Source organism: Zerene cesonia, chromosome 25 (genome assembly GCF_012273895.1).
Source record: "Zerene cesonia ecotype Mississippi chromosome 25, Zerene_cesonia_1.1, whole genome shotgun sequence".
Classification (NCBI taxonomy): domain Eukaryota; kingdom Metazoa; phylum Arthropoda; class Insecta; order Lepidoptera; family Pieridae; genus Zerene; species Zerene cesonia.
The window spans coordinates 6,145,602-6,161,188 of NC_052126.1; the positions used below are offsets into that span (position 1 = coordinate 6,145,602).

Genomic DNA, 15,587 nt, shown 5'->3' on the forward strand with positions numbered 1-15,587 from the left:
CATTAACTATGACACAGACACAAAAACACATTGTCACATATTGTGTATGTGTTTCTGTGACATAGATATTTAAACAATTGACACCAACACCAGTTTGTGAAAGTGAAATGACACTAGGTTTGTGTCGGACACGGTTATAATGATTACGCTAAACACAATCTAGAACACACGAAATGGCAATAACTATATATTTTTCCCTAAGTCTAAATAAATTTAAGTTCGTGGTCCATCAGGTTGTCCACCAAATTGATGGTTAGATTAAATTTTCTTTTAATTTTCAAAACTTAAAAATTATAATGTAATTTTCATTTCTTTTGTTGCATGTGGTGTTTACCTACAAAAATTGTACAGCTTTAAGTTTGATGTAATTTACACTTGTTTTGTTATCTGTGTAACAATGACTGGTAAACCTTCAAATAAATATAAAAAAATGAATAACAGACAATTAGGATCACATCTAGACTAAACAATATAAAGTTTAATACTTTCAGACTACATCGGAAAGCCAAGAAAAAGAAATGGCGGAGGAGTTAGAAAGAGAGGAACTAGAGAAAAAAGAAAAGGAGAAACAGAAATCTATTAAGAAGAAAGCTAGGAAAATGAAACAAAAACTATTGTCCAGGCAAGTTTTTAATTTTACCATGCGACGTATAGTATTTTCTTGCGTTTGATTTTATGCGAGTTTTAGATATTAAGAAATTAAAGACTTTGTAATGGATTTTAAACGCGATTTGTTATTAACCCGACGTCCCGACGTTTTGAACACTACAGCGAGCGTGGTCACTGAGAGACTGAGTGTCTCCCCGTGACGTGTACATAATGAATAAATCGCGTTTAAAATCCGTTAAAAAGTCTTTAATTTATATATGCGACGTATGTTTTTGTATGACGTTTGTCTAATGATTTCTTTGTTTTTTATAGTGGTTCCAAGAAAACAGTATTCGATACTCACGTTCCAAATCAAATCGAAAAGATGCCCACTCCATTCATGATTAAAACAAATAAACTGGTCGGTCAGTTGAATAATGTGCTGCAAACCTTGAGAAGTGCCACTAAAAAGATTGAGAATGACAATAAGAAGAAACCCAAGAAAAATCACGAGAAAAATGTGGAAAGCGATGAAAATGATGAAAATTGCAATAACAAGAAGAAACCCAAACCGAACAACGTGAAAGCAGACAGCTGTGAAAAAGAAACACTTCAAAACGGCGATCTCAATGAAAGAACCGGAAATTTGACCAGCACAGAAGTGCCGAATGGTCATGATGATGTCAATGCTACTATTGATAATAACAACGATGAAACTTCCAACGCACACGTAAAGAGCAAGAAGAAAAAAGCTAAAAACAATGACACGGATGAGAAAGTGCCCAACGGCCAAGAACCATCCTGCAGTAAGAAGAAAAAAAATGTTAAAAGAGACTTAGATACGGAATCGTCGAGCAGCAGAAAGAAGAAGAAGAAGAACAAGGACATATTGAGCGAGTTGGATATAGATTTCGACGAGGACAACAAAAAGCGTAGGAAGCGTAACAGGAATCACGATCTGGCCAACCTGTTGAGTGACATCAGCAAGTGCAAGGGCCGGAAGGAGTTCAACACGGGTATAGATGCGCACATTGTTGAGAAATTACTGAACGAATTGAATAGGAGCGTCGAGAAATTGGAATCGGTAAGTATCTCACTTATAAAAATATGCTTTAATTTTCATTGAGGTTTTCTCTATTGACTATTTGTCGTTTTATATTTCCCATTAATTTAATAATAGAATCACTGTTATTAAATTTTGTATTGTATAGTCATGAATAAAATAATTATAAAACACAATTCCTTGAATGAAACTTGCTAAATAATATATCTTCTACTGATTTGAGCTATGTTGGTAAAATGAAAACAACAGATACAATAGATTTTACAAAAAAAAAAAACTTCGCATATCTGTCCAGGATTCTTCTGAAAGTGCAGCGCTGCAAAGGTACGCCGCCGTGAAAGTGACCTACGAGCTGCTCGGTCTCATCGCGGAGAGAGACGACGTGGCGGCGATACTGTCTACCAAGTTAGTCAATATTATATTGGAAGATTTATTCAATAATTCAATAATAAAAATGAACAGAAATTTTATATGACACTTTTTTTAAGTAGTTTATTTCATCTGTAGTAATATAATGGTGAAATGTGTGTTCTAACCTCAGAAAAAATACAATCGAACCTTGTTTGCTAGTTTAAATTGCTAACTCTTACCTGCTTTATGTATTATAAAAAAAATAAAAATCATATTTATATTTTATTTATGTATATAACTGTACATTTATACTGTACAGATGCGTGATGGTCGGCGTGACGCTGCTGTCACGCACGCTGACGTCGTGCCCGGTGCTGGGCTCGCAGCTCGCGCCCACCGACATGTGCGTGCACCTCATCACGCTGCTGGCCGACTTGCTGGTGAGTAGCGTGACACCCGCGTGACACTTTGACACGCACGCTGACGTCGCGTCAATAGAATATGTAATCAATTCGTAATGTCTCACTGTAAAGTGTTATGATAATTTTAATAATACCTTCCCGCATAATTATTTTGTCGCGTACAATTTGTCCCGCACGGTGACGTCAGTTTTGACGCTAGAAATGTCTATTATTTTTTTTTATATTCGTACATGATGTTTTAGGGTTTCGTGATGTAAATTATCCTACCATATTGTATATATTACTAATCAAATTTTGTAGTACATAAACGAATTTTGTTCACTTCTACTTTAAAGTAAATACACTCTAATTAAATAACTTTTATTTTAAACTTAGGTATTTATTTATCTTAACAAATATGTAACGTTCTACTATGTTTTCTAGAAAATTCCACATGTAGAAAGTAGCAAATAAAACCGATATAAACATGTCGTTACTTACAACTATTCAGTTTACGAAACTTTTTATCAAATAGAAAGGGGTCGGCAACATTTTCCGATCGGTTAACTTTGATGGGCCTCAATCAGATGTCGTCAACTTTGGTGACTTGTGTTTTGTGTTAAATGAGATTTGCTTTCCGGTAAAAGGATTGGATTTATTATATAGGTTTTTGTAGGTTTTCAACGGATTCGGTAGTTAGATAATTTTTAGTTTTAAAATATTATTATTCTATACATGATGTATATATGAAAATGTTTATCTAGTTTATTTTGTTATTATAAAGCAAGTTGTGCCCCGCAAAGGATTCACCCGCAAACAAAATGAATCGATCTAATGTTATACTACTACAGAGTTTTTGTATGTATGTTTGTAAGGTTTATGAACTGCTGGATCGATTTAAAAATTTAACATAGCATTAGAAAGCTGCATCTTCACTGCATCACACACGCTTTTTAATTATATGCATTACGAGTGAAGTCGAGGCGGAGCTCTAGTTTAAAGGATAGTAGACAATTTTTTGAACCCCTTAACTATTTTCAATATAATTTTCTATCAAAAGTAGTTTAGACTTTAAAGCGTAACGAATAGACGTACAAATTTTCTTTATTAGTTTGTATGGTCTATATTATCTTTTTATCGCTTTAATTCAAATTCGTTCTAGTTGTTTCGATATGATTGACATTCAGACATTTAATTTATGTATGGTCTGATTAAAGTATTTGAGTATAATAAATTTAATGCTTTTTCTACATTTCATAATTAATGTAATCCTTGTATTGCTATAGTTCTGTTATCGTCCTTTGACCTGTCTTCTGTTTTTACATTATTTTTCGTTGATCGTATTTATGCTAATATCTTATATCTTTAAACGAGCAATTCTTGTATATATATATATAATTGGAATCTCGGAATCGGCTCCAACGATTTTCATGAAATTTAGTATATAGGGGGTTTCGGGGGCGATAAATCGATCTAGCTAGGAATCTTTTTTAGAAAATGTCATATTCGTGTTTTATTCGTCTTTTTTTTTCCTGACATCTATTGGTGAATAATAATACTATTTTGCTTCGTAGATAGCTGGACAACTGAAATAACACATAGGCACTTTTTATATCGATATTCCTACGGGATACGGACTTACGCGGTTTCAACCGCGGGTCACAGCTAGTTAGAGTTTATCTGAAACTGAGTAAAACGGCAATCCATCACTAAACCTACGCTGTCCGTCTGTCTCTGTCTGTCACCAGGCTCGGTGTATCTTATAAACCGTGGTAGTAAGACGGTTGAAATTTTCTATAACATGAAATATTAAAAACTGGTAGTTGTGCAACCAATTTCTGCCCGTACGGTTGGTACGCCCGTACCAACCTTGGATGAATTTGAGTGATCAAATTTTTTTTGCAGTTGCTCATTAACGTAGTTATAGATTATTTCCATTATTTCTAGTGAGACTTCGAGCGTAGTTCAGTTCTCCAACTACATATTAGCGTTATTGTAAACCATGATTTCTTAGCGGCGGGTATGTATGTTTCGCTGAATCTACGAAAACTTTTTTTATCGTCAAAACACAAAGGGGTGAGCGACATTTTTCCACTCGGGTTACTTTTGATGTGCTGTGGACTACCAATCAGGAGTTGTCAACATTTTTTTTTGTTACGAGTTAGTTTCCCTTGCGTTCGGGTAATATGCGTTTGCAATTTATTTGTTTGTTTTTTGAAGTCGAATATGAAATAGTGAGTGATTGGTTTTTTATTTTATTTTTTGTAATAATAATGGGTAAAGTCACGGGAATGAGTAGTATAACTTAGGTATACAGAACATTGTTGAAATTGATACATTGTTGTGTGTACGCGTGTAGCGTCTGCGCGGTGTAACTGACGCTTTGTGTATATTGCTAGGGTTGTCAACCGTTGAGTTATGGGAGAAAATTTTATGGTTGTTTTTTTTTACGTTAACGTTAGATTGTATGACAGTTTGAAGTAAACTTAGCAAGATTTTCATAGGATCTGTTGGGATTGTATAATTTCTAGAAATGATCAGTGACTGAGAAAATTTGAAAGATCTTGCCTAACCGTAGCAAGGCTGCGTATCTTGCCTAAGGCTGGCAACCTTAGGCAAGATACGCAGGTTCGAGTCCTGCCTCGTGATCAAATTTTTTCTATTCTTTCAAAATTTCTCATTTATAAAGCATTTCAATGCTATAAAACTAAAAATTAAATGATCAGTGACTGATTAGTTTTTTTTTTTGTTAATATGCTACACTTTTCTTTTGTACTTTAAAAAAAACTGTATTGTTAACGTTTTATCTCGAATGTATAAATTGATGCAGTTTCATAATTCTTAGTGGAACATATCAAATCATAAAACATTCGACTGATTTCGAACATTTTAACATAGGATGGAATATTCTAGACTTTAAATAGTTAAAAGATTCTTACATTCTTAAACCATCTCTTACCACGGAGTACATATTCTCAGCAGTTAAGAGTTTGTGGCACACATGACGTCACGCGCCGCAGCCCTAGCCCGGTGGCGACATGAGTGGGCCGTGGAAGCGCCGCTAATGCATCTCGGTGCTACGTTTGTGTTGTATTAGGGTAGTTGTGCACTGGCGCTAGTTGCTGTCCTACTAGACAAAGTCTTAGAATAATCGTAAAAACTTAGCTTTCATTTATGACGTCACATGAAGTGTTTTATTGCTGGTACTTGCGCTAGTTGTTTTTATATTGTAGTGGATTGCTAAGTATTTATGTATGTCACCTTTTTGAGGGTTGACTTTAAAAAAATCTTGATATTCGTCATTCTGCCTTTCATAAAATCATATTTATGAATAATCTTATACTCTTAACTTAAAAAAACTCGCATAAACATTTATATAAGGTGTAATATATTTTCTTATCAAAAAATATTCTTTCCAATACAGTTTTTCGCAATTTGTTTCGAATGTTTTGCCCAGTTACGCGTCGATTTTATATGAAAATTTCCTCATCATCATCAATCCTTATATATGTTCCCACTGCTAGAACACAGGCCTCCTATGAGGGTTCAGGCTATAATCCACCACGCTGGCCAAGTGCGGCTTGGCAGATGTCGCATGTCGTCGAACTTTTGATTCTTCGACATGCCGGTTTCCTCACGATGTTTTCCTTCACTGTTTTAAGCAGTGGTGATGTTATCCATATGTGCAGATAAATTGAAAAATTCAATTTATTTTCTGCACGCTCGCCCGATCTCGAACCCCGACTTATCGATTTTGAAGTCCGAGGTTCTGACCACTGAGCCACCACTGCTTTTAATATATCTGGTCTTAATTATTTTACTCAATGTATTTGTTAAATGCAAACTCGTGTAGGAACAATTAAATGAAATAAAATTACTTCCAATTATATTATTTTTGAGTTTTGCAAGATTCTTTTTACCCGCAACGTGCCTGTATGGAACGGTAATAAATAAAAATCTTTATTTATCAAAACCGTTTTACGACTGTAAAGTGAATTCGAGGATTGAGACAGTTATCTTGATTGTAGCGTTGATTGTCGTGATTTATTTTTGACAAATTTTTACATACATTTGCATGTAATATTTATGTTTTACCTACTTAATATCAACAATAGTATTTTGGTATAAATTCTATTATTTTTTATTTAATTGCAAAGTTGCAAATGTGAAAGTATTTATTTGTTTATCTTTCTTTCACGTCGTTAAGTGATTATTGATACGACTTCTGTGTCTGGATAGGTAGATGCTAGAGAGGCTAGAGTGTTACATATCTTTCCCATGCGAAATTTTTGGATCGCGCGGGCGAAGTCGCGGGCGGAAACCTAGTAATTTATAATGAGCTCAAATAATACAGCGAATGATTTAAAATGCCCCGCGATGTTTTTTCTTTTTTTACGCCTGTTGATATTCCTAAAAACAATATGACGCAATAAATTTGTTGAGGCGTAATAAAATTGCATTTTTATCGATCGATGTTGGTATTCGGTTCATTATTACGCCAATAGATAAAATGCTACCTGCTCGACGTTAGAAGTCGTGTCGGTTGTAAACTTACAGAAATACATAAATTATTAAGGATTTGAGCGCAAATTTTTTTATTTTATTTTATTTGATGTGATGTTGTCGAGAATGCAGATTGTAATAATCAGGAATACAAAGGTGAAATTTTATTAAATTTACTAAAATTTCATAGATGTGGTTATATAGGTATATATCATGTATGATTATTGCGTGAAAAGCGATAGAATACACATTATTTCTAGTATTTCGTCTGGGTCTATGGTGGTAGACCCGGGTCGAAATAGCGCCACATGACTCAGTTGTTTCAATTCTTAATATCTTTCAAATATTTAATTTGTGTTTCTATTGATATATGAAATTCTGCCTTCCATTGCTTTATTTTTTACTTTATTGACGATACCTAAGCGATATTAAATAAATCTATTTTTTTCCGTTGACACTTTAAATTTTATGGGCGAAAACCTTCAAGCATTTCATTTGAATCGAGACGGTTTAATATTCAAATTAAACAACTTATTAGACTATAAACCGCCGCGCGCGATGTTAATTATGGATTATCGTCAACGCCATCTCGCGGTTTTGACACGAGATTGTCATCTTTCGGTAAATCTGTTTGTTTACGAGTTCATTCGTATGCAGCATCAGAGGATCGGAGCGATACGATCTGCGCAAGCGTGCCATATTTGTATTTTTCAATCCGTTTTAAAGGAAAAAAAAAAAAACTTTTATATGAGTTTTATATTGCTCTGTCGGAAGTCGATAGCTCGCTGATGGCTTGGTGCTTTTTCGTTTTTTTCGCATATAAATGTTGATGTTGTTTTATTTTGGTTTAGCTATTAAATGTTAATGCGGCGAGTTCGCGGGTTTTAGAATTGCATTAATTTCAAGTTTAATTGTTATTTGTGTTCATATTTTATTCGAAAACGTTATGTTGATCAACGCAATACGAAATTGTATTAAGATACATTCTTAAACAATATACTATTTTGCAACAAGATAATTATTTCCTATGAAAATCTCGTAACGTTTTAAAATTTAGAAATTAAAGACTTTTAAACGCGATTTATTCATTATATTATTAACCCGACATTTCGAACACTTTACAGCGAGCGTGGTCAAGTGTGTCTCCCCGTTTAAGTCTCTAATTTCTAAATACTTGCGTAAAATCAAATACAAGAAAATACGTTTTAAAAAGCGTCTCTGAATAATACAATTCTTCTTCTGCTGCTCTATTTAAAACTAGCGGTCCGCCCTGGGTTCGCCCGTGCTACATATATACCTTTGCTACTCAGTGTAGATGCAGTTTGCTAACCGTGAAAGAATATTTGTTGCAACGTACATACTAAAACACAAATATTTTCTCTTTATAATTATAGTTTAATAATTTATCTGAAGTAGTTTCGTCTTTGTTGAAACGGCTTTCCGAACCGGTGTTATATATTAAAATTGTGTCATGAGGATTCGGACGTGCGTCTAAAAGGAGTCTAATTGAATAAATAAATGTTTGAGATAGAAAATTTCATATAAATTGTCAGGCTAGTGCACTATCCCTATAAACGCTCCCCATCCCAACTCTCCCCAGACCCACGTAAGTATAGCGCCTAATGGCTCGTCTCCGCATTCTTCCTAACAATGCCCAAATGTAACCATTTTAACGGATTTATACCCCGTTTTATTGCACGTAAATGGGTTTAGTACATACGGCGTTATGGTTAAGCATTCAGTAGGTATATGAAAGAAGTTGTTGTATCTGTTGCGTAGTTTTAAAGATTTAAGCATACATAGGGACATAGGGACAGACAGAGAAAGCGACTTTGTTTAAAATTAATAGTGAAGAAATAGAAAAATTCATTAACACTGCGTCGTAAAAAATAATAAGAAATTATGATGTCTCATTTATAAATTTTCCCATCCAAAGGGTAAATCGGGACTCCATCGCTTCGCTGTTTGTTTGTATGTCCGTTCCGTTCTTCTGTCTCCAGGCTGTATCTCATGAACCGTAATAGTTAGACAGTTGAATTTCATCAGGGTTGTTGAATTACTGTTGCTGCTATAACAAAAAACAATAAAATATCGAGGTTAAGCCACGGTCTGCACGGACGTAATTTGGATGGGTGACCATGTCTTTTGCAGTTGCTCTTTAGCTTATTTGTACGCAACCCTGAGTATCTTGAATTCGACTCGCACTTGACCAATTACTGAACACCTAGTCAAGGCTCATCGATCACCGATTTACAATATTGCATTGATGGAACGCGGATTTTAATTTTTAACTAGCTGTTGCCCGCAGCTTCGCACGCGCGGTCTTGATAAATTTTCAGGGTACAAACTTCCATCCTCTATTTTATCGCCTTGGCTGTAGAATTTATCGAAATTTACCCCCTAAATTTCTTAGCAGATACCTTTGTCAAACATATGTCATATTTGGGCTGTGCGTTGATAGATCACTATGTCTATAAGTCATGTTTGAGTTATAAATATTTAGATTTTATAGTTTTACAAAAAATTATTACTTTATTATAACAACATAACAAAAAGCTCAAATACTCATTTGCGTTTTCGACAGGAGAAGGACCTGAAATCCGACCCGAAACTGATGGAGCTTGCCAAGCAGATAGCCGACTGTCTGTCGGTCTCGTTCGACGCGGTTCTGTGCACGTCTAGAATATTCGACGAGTCGCCCAGCAAGGCGCCGGAGGACGCCGAGTGCCTGAACATGTTCCGCATACGCACGCACCAGTTCATCACGTGAGTGTAGCTCGTTCTAGAACATTCCAGAAGGTCCTAACGCAAGCACATACACACGCACACGCACTTCAGTTCATCGCGAGTGATCTAAACCATTCTAGAATGTCGGCGATTTCTCAAAAACAAAAAAAATAAATAAAAAAAAAAACAATAAATAATGCTCTGGAATGTTCGAGTCACCCAAAAAGTGAATTAGTCGCAATTTAAAGTGTAGTGAATTTTCTGGAACAATCCAATGTTTAATCACCGGGACATATGCACTAGTTGGCTTCTAGAATATCTTAAATTCATCATTTAAGTTAGCAGCTCGGGATGCTATTTAGGGCTGTCGGGCACGGGTATTGACTAATATTCAGCTATGACAACCCGGACATTCTCTAGTCGTTTTCAGTTTTTACTACTGTTGTGCTTTTACGCTGTTACGTTGTAATATTTATGTCCGATTTGTTTCTTTCAAAAATCTTATTTGTTTCTTTCTTTCTGACTTCTCATGTCAAATATACGCCTTCGTCTATAGCGTCACGGACTTGCAAAGAAACAATCTTTTGTGACCACGATCCAATCCTGCTAATGCACTTTCTTAGTGAGGGATGCCTGAGGGCTTTCGCAGTGCCGACCCAGCGGGGTACACTGGTTGGTGGATGTTTTGATGTGGCTTAGCATATGCGAGCGTTAAGCGTTCTACTTGTGCGTGTAAAAAAATATAAAAAAATCTATATTTTTTTTAGAACTGCATCTCACAAACCAAATCTCGTATGTAGAATGAACACTCACTAAAATAACTTAAATAAAAAACTAGCGTCGAATAAAGAAAAAAACCACTATCAAGCGAAACTGCAAGCAAGCAGGAAAATTGTCAATACAAAAAAAGAGAATGTTTTTTTTTTTTTTTATAGCACGCTCCTTTAAACGCCATTCAAATCCACTGGAATATATGTCCCAATCAAAATACCAATTACTCACTTCGCCCCCCGGCTCAATCTTGGGACAATGGTCGCGTCAATAAAAATAAACATCGAACCCGCGACCCGCGACCCGCGACGTCGCCGCGTCGCGTTTGATTAAAAAAAAAATCGAGAACAATGCGCCCCTTTGCACAGTCGGGTAGGCTGGACGTATGTTTAATGAATTGTGACAGCGCTTATTTATACATTTTTGTACGAAATTTCATATCAAAAATTGGGAAGTAATCTAGTTTAGGCTATTTGTTCATTTAGCAATGAAATCATTATTTTTTTGTTTTGTGAATGCAGCTACATATAGACAGAATGTATTATAACTAAATTGGGCTGGCTGCATATCACAAATTTTTCAGATATAACAACAATTTTAAGATATAAAAACGGCAAGATTTGTGTAGCTTCTTTCACGTTGTCTCACGTTGATCTAATCTTTGATGTATAAATATGCTATACTTATATATATGTCGTTTTAAAAACTTTAGAGGAATTTGGACAAATCTATATCGTCAAGTAAATTAAAACTAGTCGTGCCGTTTATCCAACAACAACAAAAAAATTCGTCACAAACAACAAAACACCCCGTCCCGTCCCGTCTCGTGTCGTGTCGTGTCGTCTCCACAATCTACACAAATTGAATGCAACGTCACAGTGTATAACATGTGCGAAACCGTCCATTGTGCCCATATGGAACCTGTATCCCGTTGCAGTGGCGTAGGGCAGAGACACATAAGAGGGTAAAAAAAAAATTATATATATTTTTTTTTTGAAAATGGTAAAATAAGTAATGTTTAAACAATATAATGTGTATGGAAATGAATATATGAGTACAAATAGAAAGATAAATATACTAGACATAACAACGTTTTGAAATAAAATTGTATAATATTTATAAATTTATTTCTGGAAGGGGAAAGATAAGTAATTTAGGTGCCTTTTTATGTATTGTGACAATCTAAACTAATATTATAATTTTTAAATGTATGTTTGTTACATTTTCACGTAAAACCTGCTGGATGGATTTCAATAATAATTCCATTGGAAAGTAACAACTTCACTGAGTGGCATGAGCTATGTATATACCCAGACAGACCGCTATTATAAAATATATAGGGATACATTCATAAATCTATACTGTTTAACCAAAGCAACCTTGACGCACAAGGTACAAGCAATTCGACCCATCGCGTATTCACATTTCTCATACTGATCACGGCCACTCTGTGACACGATTGTGGTTAGATTACCAGCTATGATCGATCTGATTGGATTTAATCGGATCGACGCGATCGGGTGGGCGGTAATGATACAGTGGATTTTATTTATTTTATTAACATTTTTTTGTACAATGCACATAAAGTTAACAAAAAACCAATAAACAATAGCTACTGTACAATTTGGCGGCCTTATCGCTTAGAAGCGATTTCTTCCAGGCAACCTTTGGATATAGGAAATATAAATTTTGAAAAAGTAGAAAGTGTATAAATACATACAAGGAAGTGTACAAATATAAAGATAAGAAATTAATACATATAGGAACAAGGATAGTATAAATATGCAGCAAAGAGAGATAAATAATAGAGGAGAGAAAAGCAATATTACATAGAACAGAGTCAAAAACAACATTATGGAGATAGAAAATAATTCTTAGCAAGAGATTTAAATGTAGATAAAGATTGGGCTTGCTTAATCGTTGCAAGTGAGTTCCACAATCTTACGGCTTGTACGGTAAATGAAGAATCATAGAATTGGATTGTGTTAGCGCACCGCAGCACCGTACCAATGGTTTTATATCTATGCATAAATAGATGGATAATTGAGAAGAGATCTGAATACACCGAAATCTGTTGAATGTTACATTTTGTACATGCGAAAGTGTGTTTGTTTGTCTGTTTGTCTTGCTTTCCTTACGTCGAAACGGAGCGATTTTCTGGTATGATTTTTGTGTCACACTCTCTAGCCTCCTATTTATTCAGTCATTATTAGTATGTATAGTGGTAGTAAAAACAAAGAATCATTATAATCAGTTTATCCACTGGAAAGATCTGAGGCGACGATTCCAAAAAATACAAAAAAAAAGTACATATATCGAAATAAATCTAGAACCTTCTCCATATTTTGAAGTCGCTTAAAAAATAAGTACATTACAATCGCAAATCGTTTCCTCTGGCATTCGTATCAATTATTCACTCGATGGTGCTGCATGATATCGAGTGTGCGATTGTGATTCGAGAGGAATCGAATTAAACACTCGTTTCGATTACCACTCGCACCTCGATGATGGTATTACGTACGTACTTGTCGCCCTTTCGGGGTCACCTTTGGTAGTGGTTAGTCACTTAGGATATTGGTGACGTACTGGTTCTTGTAACAAATGATTGGGTGATTGCTGTAGGTAGTTATTGTGAAAATGTATTGTTCGTGGTATTTTCTTGTGTTTGATTTTACGCGACTATTATACAGTTAGAAATTAAAGACTTTTGAAGTGAAACTTCTTTAGAATCGTTGTGATTTCAAACCTGATGCAACGGAAAAAACGACAAGTGAGAGACGCAAATACAAAAATGTGTAAAATGAAGCCGGCAAAGAATGAGATAGAAATATACATACTATTTTATATTTTATATATATTCATCTCGTTCTTTTGTCGATTTGCTGAAGTTTCACTTCTATCGTGTGTGAATCGCACACACACCTTTTTTAACGGCGAGCGTGGTCGCTGTAAAGTGTTCGAAACGTCGGCTTAATAATGTAATGAATGAATTGCGTTTAAAATTCGTTTAAAAGTCTTTAATTTATTAGTCTCTAAATGTATTGTTCGTATATTTTAAGCGACGTTTCGAAAACGTAGGAGGTTCCAATTCGACTGGATTTTGCTTTAGTTTCGTTAGTCGATAACTTTGTGAGTTTTCGAACGTTTGTAGTTAGTCGTATTGCGTTTGATACGATATTGTTTTCATTAGGTCCTGTTTTATTTATGATCTGCTCTGGTATCACAGGGACGTCTATGCTCTTAATTCCTAAAGTATTATTAAAACAACTATATCGATACGCACTGCGCTGGCCGAATGCTGTGTTATTTAAAACATTAAAATTAGAGCAACTACAGAGTTTCTTGCCGGCTCTTCTCTGTACAAACCGCTTTCTGAACAAGTGGTAAATGTTAAAATTGTGTTATGAAGATTCGAAAGTAAGCGTCTTTTATGAGAAGTCTAATTCAATAAATAAATGTTTGAGTTTGAATATTATTTAATTAAACAAATTTTCTTATCATTGCTCTCTCGGAAAGAAATTTCCGGGAAGTTGTGATTATCGAAGACGTCTCGTCTATCAAAGACACATTAGATTCAGAAAACGTAAATTTTCTTTCCGAGTTTAATTCTATAGTTTATTATTAATTAAACAAATATTCAACTTTTCATACGAATCATTGACTTTGATATCACAGGGTGAAACGCACACAAGTTGTCCCTTGGCCCCCGGTGTCGGTCTATTCATTATGAATATCAAAAAGCCAATGAGCCGCTTTGTAATTAGACAGCATGTCGTCCGATCGTGTCTCCGCCCACCAATTGCGAAATTAAAACGTTCAGCCCTTAATGCAAGTGAAGCGCTGTCCCGTCGCGTTGTGCGGACTATGGACTATGCGTGGAGTTGGTTTGAGCGTTTTATGGTTAAAATTTGAATGATCTCTTTAAAAAGAACTGTTAATTCTATTTTCAGTTTCATTGCATTAAAATGCTTAATACATGAAAATGTTTCTCCATTTTTTGTTCATTATAAAATAAAGAAAATACACCGTTTGTATATCAACGGATGAGAATATGGTGTGGGGAAGTTCCATTTTATGATTCAATTGACTGTTCTTATAGGCAGACAATTACCTTTATAATGTGTACATTAGACTAGACATTTCTATGTATACTCTGCTTTAAATTAACTGATTTCTTTTCACGAAAATTGAAAAAAGATCTCAATATAAAAAGCTTGTGCTGAGTTTATCCGCTAACAATCGCACTGCCGCAGTCTTACAAGCGGCAGCCTCAACAGGGACATTTTTAATTTATTAAAACGCAGTCGGTCCGATGATTATTTGATATACCAATATTTATTTTTTATTAGCGCTAACTTTATGCATCAATTTAATAGGGGGGCGCGCGGCCACGCTGTCTTGTAATAACAAAAACTATATATGTACATGTTTATGTTACGCGACTGTTTTAGATGTATACGATGAAACTAATATTCGTTTTATTTGTAATAGAAAAGATGTTTTATATAGTTTCTTTTATCTGAATTATATCTTTTATACAATGAAATGATAAGTGAAAGGTATGATAATAAAGTGGCAAAAGGGTTGCTATTATTACAATTGATTTTAATTCAATCATCCTACTAATATTATAAATGCGAGTTTTTGAAATTTGTAAGGATGTGTGTGTGTTTGTTGCTCTTTCACGCAAATCCTACTGAACCGATTGCAATGAAATTTGGTACGTAGACAGCTGGACAACTGTAATAACATATAGGCAACTTTTTATCCCGATATTCCTACGGGATACGTACTTACGCGGGTGAAACCGCGGGGCTAGTTTGTAATAAGCCAGGCCTGCTTTTTCGAAACTATAACATAAAGGTACTTTATATTATGTTTTATTCTTTATTCATCACACATGACTTAATTCTCTAAGCAAGTAAGCTAACAAAGTGTAAAACACGAAACGCAATTAGATCGGTCTCGTGCACCGTGCGCGCTCTCCTCCACTCGCAAATGACATTATCGATGCTCAGTAACAAGTAATTTCGGACGCAACATGCGACACGCCTCGCGCTTCCCCATTATGCGAACTTAATTCAATCTAGCGGAGAAACAATATTTGTTCAATAGAAGCCGAGGGGTGTCGCCCCCCCCCGCTCGTATCGCTGTGACGTCAATGGTGTGCGCTCGATTTAATG

General features: G+C 35.1%; 1 protein-coding gene across 1 annotated transcript in view; it reads left to right on the plus strand.

Moving 5' to 3' along the window:
• The window catches only part of LOC119836626, a 57,187-nt gene that overhangs the window by 12,342 nt on the left and 29,258 nt on the right, over window positions 1–15,587 (plus strand). Inside the window, exons 11-15 of the mRNA XM_038362009.1 lie at window positions 492–622; window positions 922–1,672; window positions 1,947–2,056; window positions 2,322–2,442; window positions 9,491–9,672. Coding sequence (XP_038217937.1) covers window positions 492–622; window positions 922–1,672; window positions 1,947–2,056; window positions 2,322–2,442; window positions 9,491–9,672 — 1,295 coding nt within the window. The remainder of the gene's footprint in view (window positions 1–491; window positions 623–921; window positions 1,673–1,946; window positions 2,057–2,321; window positions 2,443–9,490; window positions 9,673–15,587) is intronic.